Genomic DNA, 18,186 nt, shown 5'->3' with positions numbered 1-18,186 from the left:
AATACATTCAAGTCCCATCATTCCTCTTAACTCTTCATTCACAATCCTAACTCTCAGGCCGATCTTATTTTGGAACACTCTTCCTAGCATTACTTTGACCGACAGGTGCTTTCCCCATCTTGCATCATTTACAGTTTATCCTACCCCATTTTACCTTACATCCTTGATTCCTTAGCCCATTTCTTATCTATACTGATGCATCCCAGCCACTAACATCCTTCTCTAAAAATCTTGGATATGAAGTGCCTATTCATACTACAACACCTGTAACCCTCTGCCCCGTCATGCTTAACTAAGTTACTGTATGTCTATTCATTAACTAGCTTCCTTTTGTTTGTCTCCTGTCTCCTCATACAATACATACACTTATACATATTGTATCAATTCAGTTGCAACATCATGCCATATCTTCCCTCATCAAAATTTATTTCTCATCCGAACACCTTTGTGCAATATCATGTATCTCTTTCCTGTATACAGTTCTTCATGTCCCACCTCCATCGGTCCTTCATATCAAACTATAGTTTATTTCCTGCTCTGCCTACCTCATCCCTGTCCATCATCCATACTTGTTATTTGTTATTTGTTAGAGTTGGGGCTAGAGCTAACTCTGTGGCTGGGGTAAGGAGTGGTTGGAAGAAGTTCAGGGAGCTGTTGTCTCTTCTGACATTGAGAGGGCTCTCCCTCTGCACTAAGGGGTCTTTGTATGTAGCATGTATTAGGAGTGTAATGCTGTTTGGTGATGAGACCTGGGCAGTAAAGGAAGAGGATATTCATAGGTTCAGTCTTACAGAAATGATAATGGTCAGATGGATGTGTAGTGCAGTCCTTAAATGAGAGACCTGGGTAGAGGGTTAGGATTGTGACTGTAGAATTGAGAGGAAGGATAGAATTTGAATATATTGGTCTTGTGATGAGAAGCGGTAGAGTGAAGTGGCTTGGGCATGCTGAGAGGATGGTAGATAATAACTGAGTGTGGAAGGTGAGAGGTGTGAACATCAAAGGTAAGGCAGTGAGAAGCAGGCAAAAGAAAACCTGGGATGAGGTCATAGAGTGTGACCTTAGGGATAAGGGACTGGATATGGAGGCTGCCAGGAATTGAGCAGTGTGGACAGCTGCCATTAGGTGACCAAGACCAACACATGCAAATGGGTCTGAAACTTTATAAATGAAATAAAACATCTCTTAACTTCTAGATGTCCTGCCCATTACTGTCTGTTCTGTTTCCCATCCTCCTAAAATCCTTCTATTTTCTTAATGCCTTCAGTATATTTCAATCCTGCCCTAGCTTACCTCTTCCCCTCCCTCTTAACCACACTACTACAATGACACAGTTTTTTTTATTCACTTTTTATACCCTCACACAGTTATATGCAGTTTAGGTCAGACTTTTACAACAGTACGAGTTAGATAATTTTCATTAACCTTTTCATCAAAGAAAGTAAAAAAAAAAAAAATCTAGCTGCAGTAACATTCCTTTAGTGGGAACAGAGATCAGGATGATGATGATGGTAATGATGGCTGTATGGATAAATATAAATACTGTCCTCTGGTTAAAGAGGTTAATCTACTGTATGGCATTTTACCCTATCCTCTTGTTCTATCTCCCTATCTTCTTAGCATCTTATCAATTCCTTTTTGCCTTCCACTTTTTGATGCTACTTAGTTTAATCTAGATCTACTTATTTCCTTCCTAGCCCATCAGTGCTGTTGGCCCAGTCTTACTTCACCTTCACACTATTCAGCCTCTTTTCTCACAGGGGTGGTTGCTAACCTCCAGTCAGTGGGTCTGCTCTGCCAGGGAGACTGGGTTAAGCAACTACAGTGACGAAAACTCCCCCACCCTAACTCTGAAGATCTCTTCTATTCTGCTTTTCGAAACATTTACCTGAAGTTCTACAGTGAGTGGTTTCTTGGGATCATAGTTCCGTAATCCGATTGGCTGACCATATTTGTTCCGTATTGGAGGCCCAGGAGATCCACTTAAGGAAGAGCCATTGGTCCCAGCACCAGGTATTTTTGGTAATGATACCTGCTTATTGTTGTTGCTGTTGTTGTTGGGGTTGTTAAGTTTCTTTCTACGATATCCAACTGCAATATTAAGTAGCATTTAGTATCAGTCTTGGATTCAGTAATAGCATGATAATGTACTGTAGAAGAATGTAGCAACATATACTACATTAACAATAAGTGATAAACAATAAGTAAAGCATATCTCAGTGCATAGTCTTAATAATTAATTTACAATTTGTACATATAACAGGCTAAGCTACATTAATAAGACTAATGAAGATTATTATAAACTATGGTACAGTTAACTGACTCAACTTTCCTAGAAAAGAAAGTTTTCAAAACATTAAACACACACACACACACACACACACACACACACAGGCTTATACCTCCTTTCTCTCTCTCTCTCTCTCTCTCTCTCTCTCTCTCTGTTTGACACTGACTATAGGCAGCACAGGGTATTCCAGTGTATGCATGAGCAGCATGATGACAGCGGTGAGTGGTGTGATTGCATTCACGTGCATCAAGGGTGCTTATGAATGGGTCTGGAATCTCTCGAAGCTCAGCCCGACGAATGGCCTTGCTCAGTCTCTCCACATCATCAGACGGCCGGAATGCTGGGATTTTGGATCCCTGGGTACTCTGCAGCACCCTTAACTGGTCTGCAATGGAGAGGAGTGTGAGATAAAAGCTTGCAGGCAACCATGGAGAGGGTAATACAGGTACCTCTTGCTTACACGATACTGTGTTCTAGAATAAGTCATGTAATTTGAATTTCGTGTAATTTAAGCATAATTTTCCCATAAGAATACATGCTATGTGAAGGAGTTAGGTTCTGTGAACTTTCTAGAGCACTATATGGTAAATAAAATACAGTTAGACTATAAATCCATACCAACAATTACACATGAATTGTGTACACAAACTGTACAGATAGAGAGGACAGGCACAGGCAGCTCAGATCGCTCTGGCTTGGGTCCAACAGCTGGCTCTAACTCCCTCTTCTTAAAGAAGTTTAGCACGGTGGTCTTGGTGGTTTTCCTCTGTTTTTCCCTCAACATCTCATTGTGGCACTGAAGACTGCCTGCACATTATGGGAAACTGTAGAACTTGTCTGCACACTGGGGTCATTCTCCTCTAGCAGAGCAAGTTAGGTAATGAAAAATGGTGTAAAACACTGGTGAGGCTGCACAGCTATGTTGACACGAAGCTGGTACAACAGTGAATGCTTGTTTGGAAGCATTTTCATCCTCAAGTGTGGGAAGACAGTGTGAGACTGCTGGTGGTCGCAAATAACATGCCACATGGCATGAGTTTCATTTCTTCTTAAATTGTGTTATCTTAAGAAAAATCTGTATTATAACAAAATGACGGATTTTTTACACTGTGTTATTTAAAAACGCGTAATTCAAACTCATGTGCATCGAAGGGTACCTGTATTAAAAACAGTACAGGTTGAAAAACCTACACTGACCTTTTTAGGATTCAAACCAACACAAACAACAAGGTCTTCACCCCAACTGATGCTCCAGACTGTGGGTGTAAGGATTACTTATATGTAAATACTGTACAGTATTTAGGTATACAGTATTATAATGATAGAAATATTTAGAAAATTTAGTCTCTATCTATACTGTATATAACCAGATACCTTCATCTCTGAGGGAGTGACCACAAAAAAACTGCCCCCTCACTCACTCTGTTCTCCACCACCAGGTTGCTTTCTCTTTGGTTCACACCAGTCTCATTCATATGCCTCTCCACCCCATCCCTTCATTTCATCCTCAGCCTACCCCTTCTCCTCTTCCTCTCTGCCTCACTCATATTCTCCCAGCCAATCTCTGATTCTGCATTCTCTAAATAAGACCATATCATAATTGTTAATAACAAATGGTAATGAACTATCCCTATTATCCAATCTGGAGTGCAAGTGAGGGTGAGGGGAGAGGGGGTGTGGCTATTACTGTCCAGATCATTTAATGTTTTTGCTGCACTTGGGGTGCTTAAGTATTTTATTCAGGCTAATTCTAGAAGGTTTTGTTTTAACTGCAAAAACTCTAGGAGGTAAGAGTATAAGAAATTATCTCGGAAAACCCTTTCTTTGTTATTGGTACACCTAGGAATTTTGAATAGGCTGACACCAGATGACTATTCAGTCTAATGAAATCCTTGCAATCAAAGGGTTTAGGATAGGGGACTGATCTACTTCTCTGGCAGCATTTTTTGTATTAAAAAAAAAAAAATCTCCAGTCATCTCTTAAGGATTCAGGCCATTCCATGTATGGCACAGCTCTTACCCACAGCTTGAGTACCATACTATGCCTCTAGACCAACGTGTGGAAAGGTCATATCATGGTTGCCACAGGGGAGTTTGCAGCTCCTCTTTGACAATTTATTTTACACTATGCATTTTACAGTACTTTCTTTTGTATGCTATGTATTGTATATCTGTTTGATATTAACTCAGTCTGCACTTGTAACCTAGCCTACAAGATGATTATTAAGGTGTAGTGAGGAATTATACAACTGATGAAGAGGTGGTATGAGCAGTATGAAGTCTCTAGGCAAACTAGTAATCTGGACTTAATTGCAAAAATTGTAACATAAAAGCAAGTAGACGGTGAACTCACCATAAAGGTACTTTTCATAGCTGTTAAATGTGAATGGTCCTGCATAACCTCGTATCCCCAACAGGACACCCTCTTTCTGATAAGCATCAATCATGCGTTTGATAAGGACGCTCTCATTGGCACGGGTGTTGCGAATCTGCTGCCTCTTCAGGTCCAACAACTGCTGGAACAACCGCCGCTCTAGTGCATACCTATAGATAAAGTCCTCATTATGTATTGCCTGAATGGTTAGTGAATAAGTGCTATCAACCACTATGACTCAGACAGCTTAACCTAACTATCACCTCAACTGCAAGTGTGGATCTAAAAGGATAAACATTACAATGGTACAATGGCCAAATTACTTCTTGACCAGCAATGGCAAGGTGGGTTTGAGGCCTACACAATAGAAGTGCTTTACCAGCCAGATGTTTTATTAAAAAAAAGAATAAAGAAATAATGGTGCTGTATTCTTACTGTAGCCAAGTTTCATATAGACATCCATGAGTAAGTTCTGAAAACTCAAGGCAATACTTTACTCACTTTCTCATGGTATTCTGCATGGCCTGAGTGATGGAAACTTCCGTGGAAGGAGAAGCCGTTTTCCGGTTACTTTTACTCTTCATTTTGCTGTCGAGGCTCTCCACCTGTACATAAACCGTGTGCTTTTCTTAACACCTGTGATCATGGCAGATACTGTATATACTGCATTACACATCTAGTATATTATGTACTGAAATACTGTATTGTATGGTGTACAGTTTAGACATGTTAATAAATTTGTCACTGCAACTACTGTGCTGTACTTGTGTTTATTAGAATCTGCAATGCATGACTACTAAATAATTCTTAAGTCATTTTACCATTATCTGTACCCTGTAAAAATATTTATATATTATTTATGATGGACAGCTCCTTTCATTTTGCTAATTTTTAATGGCCCATGTTCTATTCAATTATGTCTCCACTGTCAGCTTTATGTAAGTTCCTTAAAACTCAATGCTGCACTGAGAAATTTTACAACTTCTACAGTGTATGTCATCATTCACATCATCACTCAATAGGTGACATAAAATCCAAACACTAAACACAATGCAGTAATCAGTCTTACCTATTTTATGATACCTATAGTTTTTCCTATGTTTTCTTTCTATATCAATCTTCACAAGTTTTTATCTTTATCTAAAATTACATTTTTTTAAAATCATTTATGTAATCCTGCCATGTCTATGTCATGACTTCACATTGCTGAGAATTGTGCAAATGTAGAGGGTCCAAGCTGAATCAAAGCCACTGTATTCCCACAATACACAGTTTCAGGAAGTGAGTATTATTTTCCCACAATATATTGTATATCCATTTATTAGCCCTTCCTCTTACATTCTACTCTTATCATCTTCACCCTCATGCACCTTACTTTTGCAGCACAAACAATCCTTCAATTTAACCTCAACACAAATTTTCTGGGAGCACACAGCTAAAGTGGACAGATTTCCTCCCAATCCACCAGGTTCATGTCCAAATGAGCATGGGCCCACAACAACAATTACAACAAAATCAACAACAACATAAACCACTACAAACACAGATTCTATATGTTGGTATAATTTTTCTACTTTACGTCTTCCTCCAATAGCCCTCTTATCTTCTGCACTGTTATTTTCACACTACATTGCCACCATTCCTTTCACTTACCTTCCTTGGACCACCACTCATGGCCCCTGATTTGACCTGGCCCTTTCTGACTCCAGGTTTCCTGTGTGTGGTCACTCCCAGCTTTCTTAAGGCATCAGCATCTCCTTCCTCATCCTCTTCATCCATTTCCTCATCCTCATCATCTTCTCCTTCACCTCTCTCCTCTTCTTCCTCTTTGTTCCTCCTACCCTTTCTACTGCCTCTTGTCCCTCCTTTTCTTCGATGAGTACGCCTGCCTCCCTGTTTGTAGATGGGGTAAAGAGGTATACAACTGGAGCTCTACGACTTAACAAAAACCTAGTCCGTTGGCTTGATATAAGAAGAGTGTGTGATGACAGTAATTTCTAGCAAATTCCAAACTCAGTAACACTATGCTGGTTAAATCAAGTATTATCCATAATTCATGGAGAATTCAAAAACTCCAAAAAAGCAATTTTCAATTAATTAAAAACTGTCCCCATTGCAGTATACAGCACATAAGCCTTGTGTACCAAAAAAGATTGTTCAAGGATAATTGACACTGGTGAAGGAAATCATCTTGATGGCTGATAATCCTGATGGATTTGGGAGATGCTACACTCTGCACAATATTCTTAAAATATAATTAAAACTGCTCTGAAACTGAAACCTCCTAATAAGTTTCACTAAATGTGAAACTAATCTGGTGTCAACCATACCTTGCTAAACCTCATAGGAAATTCTCAAAAAACACCCCCTTTGTGCAACCTCCCTACTAAGAGATCACATAAAACAATGTCCCTTGGATTCTCTACGTAGGATAAAATGCTTACTTTTCCTTTTTACCAAAACAATTATAAAGTTTTTTTTTCTTTTATGAGAAGGTTGTGGAGACACCCTAAATGATGCTGTTCATTTGATTTGTTCATTATTTTCATTTATTAAGACTCCAACATGCTTCGATGAATCACCCTTGGTCGCTTAATGGTGGCTTTCCATGCTGCTGAATCTCAGGCAGATGTAAACCCCTTAACCAAATATGTTTGTGAGATATGGGGGATAAGATGAATATCTCAATCACTGGCTGACCAAGAAGACTGATGAAATGCTCTAAATAACCTCAGATTAACAATAACAGACACTATATCACAACCATGGTTATGGGGTAGGTGGTAGCCATGCCCTTGAAGAGGTGGTTTGGTATCTCAGTAGATACAGGTTGGAATCATGGTTGGGGCAAGAATGATTCAGGATTTGAATTTTGTTAATGACGACTTAACTAATCTTCCACAAGACCTGATGACATATTGTAAAAACACTCCCATTAATACCAATACACCAGTCCTCTATGAGAGAGCTCTAACATGTAGTATGGACAGTGGGTGGTAGCACCAAGACGGTGACATGTGTAGATGTATAATACATAAGAGGACTGCTGGGTCTCAGGGAATGGGCTGTTCTGCCTATGCCCAGAGTCAGATGCAATAAAAAAAATAATCCATTCTCACGACAGTCTCCTGCTTGAGTTTAACGTCATATGGGGTGAACAAGCCATGCATCACCAATTAAAGTAAGGAAAGTGTTTCGGTGTGCTTGCCACCTTCGTATGTAACATATTTTTTCTTGCAAGTCACTACTGTATTTTTTTTTTCTATGACCATAAGTGACTTTAAACACTTAAAAGAGCCATGATGACAAACCAGGAGGAAGAGTTCCTCTTATCAGGAACCTGATGTTGCTAGAATGTTTCTATAGAAAGCATGTATAAATCTTCTCTGATGTCTTTCTTCCCCCTTGAACACCTGCCCCCCCCCCCCTCAACCTGATAGGGGATAATGATAAAACCACTTCCAAGCTACTTTGTCCTTTGATCAATCTCTCTCTCTCTCTCTCCCTCTCTCTCTCTCTCTCTAACATTGATTCACACCATTCTTCCACACCACATACAGTTTTCCTCTTCCAGTAATACCCTCAATCTCACTTCCACAGACTTTATTTTGGTACCATCTACGAGTATATTTTGAACACATCCCCATCATCTCAAGATGTTTCTCTTCATTCGTTTAGCAGTGCCACATTTCACCCTACACAGACCTTTCTTATATTCCACAGTTTTCATAAATTGTCCAGTTACAACAGTGTACTTATCCCATCCAATCTGCTTAACTATGACTGCAGTTATTCTAAAGACACTCAACTCTAATGACTAAAACCCAAGAAATTTCTCTACCATTCATGCCTAGGTTTCATTTACTTATGAGACTGCATGAGGAAGCACATACTGTAGTCTCATGAAGATTCTTTTTTTGCCTTCTGGGTAACCATTCATCTCATCAGAATACTGCAGATGTCACCAGTTCCTCTTTTACCATGAAGGAATCTCCTTTCACTCCACAATTAATTTCACCATACCTAAAGCTAATGACCTCCATGAACAAATCATCACCTATCTGTACCACAATATGTCATTCATCCTGTTTCCCCCTCTTCCCTGTAAAGAAGAAGAAAATTCAGCAGCCCTTTATAGCCCACTGAATGACCAGACCTCTCCATTAAGGAGGGCTGCAGCCAAGAGGCCTTCCCACGATGGCTTGGGTCAATATATTACCCCGCTTAGTTTCTTCCCCCAGTATACAACCTGCTTAGTTTCTTCTCCCAGAATATGACCTGCTTAGATTCTTCCCCTAGAATATGACTTGTTTTGTTGATTTACATCCACGTACCTACTTGCTGCTAGGTGAACAGGGACATGGGAACTTAGGAAAAATGTCCATCAATTCCATCAGCCCAGGAATCAAACCTGGGTCGTCTCAGTTGCAAAGCAAGTGTGCTACCAGCACTCCTCTCTCTACCCTATACTGTGTACTAATTCGCTGTATCATGTTCTTTTCCTTCAAACACTGTCATTTTACCTGGTGGCACATGACTTTGTACAGCAAAATCATTTTAACCCATTATCATCAGTACATATCAAATGATGCAATCTTAACAACATGGGCATGCATCAACTTACGTGCTAGCATTTCTACTAGTTGGTGTGAATTTTGCACACTAATTTATTACACGAGTAGTTCATCAGAATGTCTGGTATACTCTGGCATCATGTGGCTACCCCACTGGCATGCATATACACAAAATTCAAAATCAATGGTCATGTGCAAATAACTACACTGTGCATAGCTTCTCCCATCCACTCTTCCTATCTGATGCTGATGTACAGTGATGTAATATCACATTTCTTCTGATGATCAAGGATTACTGGACCAGTAAAACAATATTCAAGGGCAGAATCTGCATCTATAATATGACAACGTTCACTTATTTTCAAGAAAGTGAGATGCTAAATATTCCCTTATAATCATGTCAGTATAGAAGAAGTTCTTGAGTCTGCTCTGTTTCAAAATGAAGCTGCAAACAATGAATGAAGTAGAGACATTCAGAAAAAGGACCACTAGCACTAAAAGAACTTGTGTTCATATTCTGCTTCACTTCTATGTAAAACATATATAATGAATGAATTCACTAATATGAAAGCCTAGAGAGCATAATAAGAATGAAAAGAGCACTCAGAGTTCAAAACCATGAAGAAACAACTGCAACAATACAAGAATTTAAAAGCATTTTCCAATGTTTCCAGTCAATTACATGTTAACTAGTTCTTAAATCTAGCGTTAATCTCAGACAATAGGATCACTGATTATATCGTTTGGTCCAGGTCCAATATGCTAACTGTAATGCATAACTAAAAAAACAAATGGTGCAGATATTTCTGTAACTACTAACGTACTACTTGTTTATCTTGTAATACAAGTGAATTAGGTACCAAAGATCTCAGCATATCAGACCAACTCAGGGAAGACCCAGTCTGATCAGAGGAAAAGTCTGATATATATTAAATGAACTTTCACTATACTGAATCAGATTTTTTTCTGAATCCAACATATAGAGAAAAAAGTCTAGTGCAATGTGAGTGTGAGACACTCTAAAGTAATGTATGCATACTAATATGATGTTAGACAATGATACAATAAATGATGCAGAATGAAGTGCATATCTGAATATTAATAAAGATCACAACACATATAAAAGAAAAATATTAAAATTAAGCATTGTCTGCTGGATTTTTATTAGTTATATCTGACTAAGACTGACATAAAGAATGAAAATCCAGGAGGTTTAGACATCTAAAGCTAAGTTCAAAACAGTGAAGTCCAATATAGTGAGAGTTTACTGTACTGTTATGACAATGAACTAACAGAATGAGCATGAAAGAATATTTGTTGGAAATCAAATCTGGATGATAAATTTAGCCAAATCTTAAACTTCTGTATATAAATTATACAATACATTTCCAAGCACTCTTACTACTTGGCTTGGTACAGTGTGGCAGGTTAAAAGAAATTAACCTTTTCAGCCTGAGGATGCATTTTTGTACTTAATTCTTACCACAGCTAAATTATTTCATTTAGTTTTGGACAGCACTCTCACAATGAAGGATTTAATGCTGTACTGAGTAAGCTAACCCCACAGGTCTGAAAAGTCTCTCCTCAGATGAACAAAATAGTCTGATCATCATCACCATCATCATCATTGCCACCTCCAATATACTGCTTCCCCCTGAGAACCCCCTGAACATGGTATGGCCATTACAAAAATGCCTCCACGTGTTCAGTAAGAATAAAACAAAAATAAGTTCCTTGGGCTGAAGGGGTTAAATGGGTGAAGTATATCCTCAATATATGAAGTTCAGCAAGTATTCTAGGGTTGTGCAGCTCTTATACAGTGCTAAAAAGAAGGAAAAGGTGTATTCCCGTAGTACCTGTGATAATATGCAGTTATATGTTACACACAGTCTCAGTGCTAATACAGTAATTCAGTGGAAAGTATGAAATTCAGAGGGTAAATCTGGCCAGAGGATGAGTAGGTTTAATGGTGAACAAGGACATCTGAAACATCTTAGTGTCGTCCTCAGTGTAGTGGCTGCAAGTCACCTGACTGTGGTCTGTATCCTGCTGGTCTGAGTGGCCATTCCCATCCTCTCCTGCCCCCACCTGGTCTTCCCGCAATCTGGCCCGCCGCCCCCTTGCCTTGTTCTTTCTTCTTGTATTTGTTACAAATATTTCATCATCGGTGTGTCTCTCTGTGTCCGTGGGATCATCAGCATCTGACTCTCGGCCTGCCACCACTGTATCACTATACCCAGACTCCTGAAGCAGGGGGAGGGCTGTGTAAGGAGTGGGGCAGGGCAGACCAAGGCGATGATCCAACACAGACAGTATGACCAAAAACACAGCATGCAGAAAAAGAGGCAGCAGAAGGATCTAGGGTTTGTGAGTGAGGGTGTCCGCGAGGGTCGCGAGCCTCCTGCGGCTGGTTGTGAGGTGGTGCAACTGTACCTTGAAGCCTGAGTCGCCTGTGTCTCGCCCGTGGGTAATACTTGGCGACTGCGGCTGGGGACCTCCACCTGCCACACCCAGGAAGTCTCGTCCACTGGCGTCCAGTAGCAGCTCATGTGTTCTTTGATCTTCATCTTCATATTCTTCCCCTTGACCCTGACCCCGCTGCACCTTCCCTCTTCCTGTCCGTCGAGCCCTACTTCGCCTCCCTCCTACTTTACCCACCCTCTTGATGCTCCCTCGGCTAGCTGCAGACTTAGGGCGGGAGCGTCTGGTGGACCCTCTAGGAGCCAGTTCATCCACCTGGCTTTCACTTTCACCTTCAGCTCTCTCAGCTCCATCTATACCCTCCTTACCTGCCTCATGTTCACCTGCCTCACCCTCACCTGACACCTCATATTCACTATTATCATCACCATCCTCTTCGCTTCCATCACCATCCTTATAATCTCCACTCGTCTCAGCCTCATTTTCACTGTCTTCTTTATCTCTTCTGCTCCGCCTTCTTCTTCTATGACCCCTCTCCTCCTCCTCCGTCTCCTCCTCCTCTTCTCCTTCTTCCTCCAGTTCCCTCTCACCTTCCTCCTGACTGTAATTAGCCCTCCTGCTCTCCCTATCACTCCCACTCATTGCTTCTACTGACCCTTCCTTCCTCTTACCACCCCCTCTCTTTTTCTCTTGTCCCCTGCTTCTTGATTCACGTGACTTACTTTTCCTTGTTAACTTATCCTTAGATTTCATTCTTTCCTTTCGTTTAGATCTTCCTCTTCTCTGTCCTTCCACTACTTCTCCTCCATCTTCCCCTTCCCCTTCTTCCTTATCACTATGTCCTTCATCATCATCACCATTTGCCTCTCCTTCAGTGCCCTTCTTAACAACTACAGAATTGTTTACAGCTTTCTTTTCTCCATCCCCTGTTTCCCCACTTAGCACTTCTTCCTCTTCTTTTCTTTCATGTATTTCTCTTGTTTCCTCTTTTGTTTCCTCTTCCTCTTCTGCTTCATTATCCTCTGCATCACTTTGTGTTCTTTCATGGGAGGTGTTTCTACTAGATGATTTCCTCTTGAGTTTCTCTTTTCTTGACTCAGACTCTTCATCTGTTAATTCCTTTTTTGTACCTTTCTCTCTATCTCTGCCACTCTCTCCTGAACTTTCTGTGTCACTCTCTTCCTTTTTTTCCTCATCTGCACTCACAGATTCTTTCTCTTCCCCCTCTGCTACATTCCCTTCTAACTGTGACTCTTCTTTCTGAACTGACTTCCTCTTACTGTTTGCTTCATCCTCTCCCTCTCTTACTACAGTTTCTTCCACCTCTCCTTCTTCATTACCCTGCTTCTCTACATCTTTCTCTACATTTCCCTCTTCTGTTATACTCTTATCCTCAACTTCTTCCTCCTCTGATGCCTTCCCCTCTTTCTCTTCACTCCCTCCACCCTCTTCCACTTCTACATTCTCAGCCTCCCCCTCATTTTTTCCTTTTTCCTCTAAATTCTCCTCCACCTCCCCCTCTTCTGTTATACTTTCTCCCTTTGCTTTCAGCTGCTTCTCATCCTCTTTCCTCTTGGCTTCCTCTGCTGCCTCCTCCTCCAACACCAGTTTGCGTATGTTGACTTCAGATGTGCCAGTCTTCAAGAAAGTAAAGAAATAATGCCAACATCTAGCAACAAAAAACATACTCTGCATTATATACAAAAACATCTACTCATGGATTTGCTCAAGGGAGCAAGTATGATTAAGGAATGAAAAGAATATGCAGACTAGAGTGAAAAAAATAAAATTCACACATGAAACACCATTGGTAGAAAAGGAGGCAAGTATCACACAAATGAAAATTCATGAAGTAAATTATAAATACTGTGTACACTATATATTGTAAAATTAAGCACAAAGATAAATCCTGTTGTTTTGTATGTAAAAAAAAAAAAAGAAAAAAAAAAATCAGCATATCACTGATCTATATCATCAAATAATATTGCTGACATTCTAATATATTCTTAAAATATAAAATTTTTCTGAATTTTTCTGGTGTCCTGGTTTGACATTCATAACATTAACAATACATATTATGGTGGAGTGCATACACATAATGCAGAGAATATCAACCTTACTGTGAGGCTGTCAGAAGAAAAAGAACATATGGCAAAATCATCATATAATGGGGTAGGGGGAAGGGGAATGAAGTACAGTATTATTATGCATTCCATCAAAAGACACCTAGAGCAGTATGAATATACACTGTGTTTTTAAGTGTTAAAACAACTACAAATGACAAAATGAAGGTGTTCTGGCTGACACCGAACATCAATACCTTCCACAGTAATGTACAGTAGTATTACTGCAAAAAGTACTATATAACATTAAACATCACTACACACGCACACACAGACACACACATAACAAGAATAATACATATACCTGGTATATATCGCTTACAATATGGATAATAATGAATTATGTTTGAGAGAAAGAATTCTGATGAAAATACACATGATGAAATTTTTATATATCAAATTAATGTACATAATGAGGAACAAAATATGGTAGAGTATACTGAAATAAACTCATATAATAAAGGATGATGCTACAAAAGCACCAGTATAGAAGATGCCATAAAATGAGTATGAACAGAAGCTAACCTGTGCATCCCTGTGTTCAAGTTTTCTTTTATCCCGGCCAACCTCAGCTCCATCCTTCACATCCCCTTCAGTGCCAGCCTCACCACGCAGATCTCCTGTGTCTGTCTGGGCCTCTATGTTGACTGGGGAGGCCGTCATGGTAGAAATGTTGGATTTAAGCACAGAGGAGGCTGAGGAGGACATAAGTTCCTCTCCTCCATGTTCAGTATTGCTTTGTTGACTCGTCTCAAGTGCTCTGAAATAACCATGCACAAATATGAGAATATGGAACAATGTACATAAGGATACTGATGTCTAATTTTCATATCTATACCAGAATGAAAGTACAGTATAATGACATCAGTAATACCTGTGTAATGAGAACAAAAGAAGCTGACAAACCTTGTGGCTGGAAATGAATATGTTTCATTTTCTGTCCAAGCCTGAAAAAGTCTAAAATATAATACTGTGCTGGTACTCATTAACCCTCATATAAGGAACTGGGATTCTTATTTGACAATCATGGGACCCATAAGTTCAGTGACTGATATATGATCCCTTGGCCATCCCTGACAATAAGAACTTCTCTGTTTTCCTCTCTGCAGCAAAGTTGCACAACCAAACCGGAAAAGGCTTCACAACATTGCCTGTTCCTCTCAGACATGTATTGTACAGGATGTCGATCTTACAGAGAAAAGGGTCAAATGGTTTAGTGAACTGCTATCTCAAAAAAAAAAAAAAAAAAAAGCATCCCAGGCTGAGGCAGGTGCACAAAGTGAAATAAAACTTCAAAAATTAATCACTGGTCTGGCGAGAATTGATCTCAGGTCACCACGTTTCACATGCGCACACGTTTGGAGGGTCCCCACTTTGGCTATGGGCAACAAGTGCATTTATAGACCCCATTACACCCTTTTTTTTTTCCCCCTGGTCATTAATTTGGTGAGTTTCGAACACACAGTAGCATAACATCAGGGGCCACCACTGGGGAAGCTGTGGACCATACCGAACAGCTCATCCTCAGGATGTAAGGACAAGGACACTACCAGCTAACCATAAACTGCCAACCTAGCCTCACTTCTCATCCCACCACTGCCACCAATGTACAAAGTGAAATGAAACTTAACAAATTACTGCAGTCACTGGTCTGGCCGAGATTCGAACTCAGGACCCCATGCTTCACATGCGCGCACATTATCACTGAGCCAAAGAGAGGATCCCACTTTGGCTATGAGCAACGTGGACATTTATAGACCCCATTACACAGGGACCAGGTTGGGGATCTCAATTTCATTAAGTCTTTACTAGTTTTCCACAAAACCCACCAAACAAGCCATAAAACATCCCCACTAATGCCACTGCATTAGTCTAGAATATGAATATACTTGCATGTATTTTGTATAGATGGTGGGAATTATCACCAAAGTAGGTGACATGCAATGACAGGTGATATGTAGGAAAACTGCTGGGCCTCAAAAAATGGTTTACATCTAGGAGTTAGAAGTGCTTTTAAAAAATCATTGCTTAAAAACAAAAATCCATTGCCTTAATGAAGCATTAATGGTCCAATAAATGAGTATTGAGATGCATTATCTGACTTTACATTTAAAAACATTTTTTACTTCAGTACTCAGGTGAAGTTTTGACTTAAGGACTACCTGGGCACTTATCACCTACTGTACTCTACAGTAGTACTTGTATAATACAATACCAGAAGCTACATTAAGTAAACTGTGAGGTTACTTCTCATAATTCTGGCTTGTCCTGCATTATTACATGAGCAAATATTGCATCTATGAATACTGAATACAAAATACTGCATTTGCAGTTTCTTCATCCTGTTTCAGAATGTAAAACACAGCAAGAGTAATGACATTTTTCCTTGTATTCTATATATGGAACTGGCCACAAAGATATTAAAACTCATAAAACATTATCAGTGGGAAACTACTTATGGAGCCCTGAAACAATTCATGGATCTCATTTACATTGCCTGTACAGTACCATTGATCTTGTTCACTTACTTCTGCATAGCTGCTTGTAGTGCATGCTTGTCTGTAAGCTTTGCTGCTGTGACTCCCCCATGCAGTGCTAAGTATTTGGCACAACCTCGGTTACTTCGCGCCACAGCAGCATCCAGTGGTGTCAATAACTGCCCTCGTGAGTTCCTCATTATTGGATTAACAGATGCCTGATGAAAAAGAAAGCAAGAGATAGAAATGCAGCATAATGTAGTGCTGTACTGCAAATTTCCATATAATATTCTTTGATGCCAGAAAAAATGAAAGAATTACCCTGTTCACAGGAAAGGTTTATTCATTACTCTGCATGCAAGCCAGGGTTGGCACACCTGCAACCTCGTGGTCATGGGCTAGGTCAGTGACTTTACGAAACTTGACCATTTCACCTCCTGGAACACCAATCTCAAAGCAACTGTACACTACAACTGGCATGGTACAATATGCTGAAAAATGCTGCAAGAGACATGTACTGCATATCAGAAAACAGCTGTCAGATGAAAAAAGTTGACCAATTCATGCATGGAACATTTCTTTTCAAAATACAGTACAGCAGACTGGCAAGCATGATCTACAGAGCAATGTCCTGGTTCAGGATAAATCTGTCAGTTAAACTGCAGATAATATGCAAGAACTGGGAAAATAAGCTAAAAAATAACAAAATGAAACAGAGCATAACTGGATAACACAGCACTACAATCATGACTTCTTCATTACATACAGTATTTTTCATTCATTCATTCATTGCCAGATGCCATGTATCCCAAATGGGGTGGCCAACGGCTTAGAGTTAATTGTTTTACAGGGAGGGGCACTAATCCTCCACCAACCCCACTTGAGACGTAGGGATGCCAACAGCATCTGGTGTTCCCAGGTGGTCACCCATCCAAGTACTAACCAGACCCAACGTTGCTTACTTCTTAATATTCACTAAATAACCTTCCCTAAAACATAATTGTTATCTACCTAGATCACTTAATTTTCAAGTTCTTGATGTTATTAAGGTGCAGTTGCGCAGACCCCTCACCTGTTGGTCCATGAGTATCTTACACATCTCTACATTGTTGTTGATGGCTGCAATGTGGAGGGGACAGCGGCCATCCAGGTTAGGAGCATTAACCGTCTCTGGACGCATTGACAATAACCACCTGTGGGTAATGGATCAAAGTTATTGTCAGAAGTGGTAGCATATGAATGAAAAGTAAGAGAAACTGACTACCATGAGATCAAAGGAAATGCAATATTAAATGAATAAATAACAACAAATTGGGAAAAAGAGAGAAATACAAGACAAATTCAGCATGGCAAAACACCATATTTTTTGCTTAATCATTACAACCAATGGTTTAAACTCACATTACAAGGTCCTTGCGGCCAGACTGACAGGCTTCATGCAATGGTAGGTCACCTTTCACATTTTTCTTCCATAAGTCAGCCCCATGGTGATGCAACAGCTTCAGTGTCTCCAGCTGACCTTTGGCCGCACCACAGTGGGCTGGCCTGTGTTAGACAGGGATGGAATTGAGAAAAGATGAATTTAAACACATATCAGCTTAACCCAAAGAGTCCAGGGATGTCTTTTTCACTTTATTCTTGCCATGTCTTGACTTTATTCAGCTTAGGATGGATTCTTGGAGAGGTCAGATATATTCCACCCCAGATGAGTTTGACATTGCCTTAATAAACTCCTTCAATGCAGGAAGTCTTTCCTTAGCTGAATAAAATTGCCATGTAGAAGCAAAAGTGGGACAAAAAGGACATAACCAGAATATGAGAGGTTAACCCCCATAATCCGATGACATTTTTTTGTGATTCTATCTTGCTGCCTCCAGACAAAGTTATTCATAATTCAGCAGTCATCTAATAGTAAAGGGGTTAATGA

At 39.9% G+C, this 18,186-nt stretch overlaps 1 protein-coding gene across 2 annotated transcripts in view; it reads right to left on the bottom strand.

Annotated features, from left to right (window-relative positions):
- LOC145410923 (uncharacterized) overlaps window positions 1-18,186 on the bottom strand; it is a 90,811-nt gene that overhangs the window by 4,725 nt on the left and 67,900 nt on the right. For both annotated transcript variants that reach the window (XM_080280966.1, XM_080280967.1), the window contains exons 9-18: window positions 17,661-17,804; window positions 17,332-17,452; window positions 16,311-16,477; window positions 14,308-14,542; window positions 11,267-11,482; window positions 6,318-6,557; window positions 5,166-5,269; window positions 4,644-4,834; window positions 2,457-2,675; window positions 1,889-2,091 (exon numbers count right to left, since the gene is read on the bottom strand). In XM_080280966.1, the coding sequence (XP_080137092.1) occupies window positions 1,889-2,091; window positions 2,457-2,675; window positions 4,644-4,834; window positions 5,166-5,269; window positions 6,318-6,557; window positions 11,267-11,482; window positions 14,308-14,542; window positions 16,311-16,477; window positions 17,332-17,452; window positions 17,661-17,804 (1,840 nt within the window). The remainder of the gene's footprint in view (window positions 1-1,888; window positions 2,092-2,456; window positions 2,676-4,643; window positions 4,835-5,165; window positions 5,270-6,317; window positions 6,558-11,266; window positions 11,483-14,307; window positions 14,543-16,310; window positions 16,478-17,331; window positions 17,453-17,660; window positions 17,805-18,186) is intronic.

The sequence above is a fragment of the Coenobita brevimanus genome, chromosome 87 (assembly GCF_032717465.1).
Source record: "Coenobita brevimanus isolate Jiangsu-jjx chromosome 87, ASM3271746v2, whole genome shotgun sequence".
NCBI lineage: Eukaryota > Metazoa > Arthropoda > Malacostraca > Decapoda > Coenobitidae > Coenobita > Coenobita brevimanus.
Note: the sequence above shows the minus strand (reverse complement) of the source record. Positions and strands in the feature narration are given on the sequence as shown.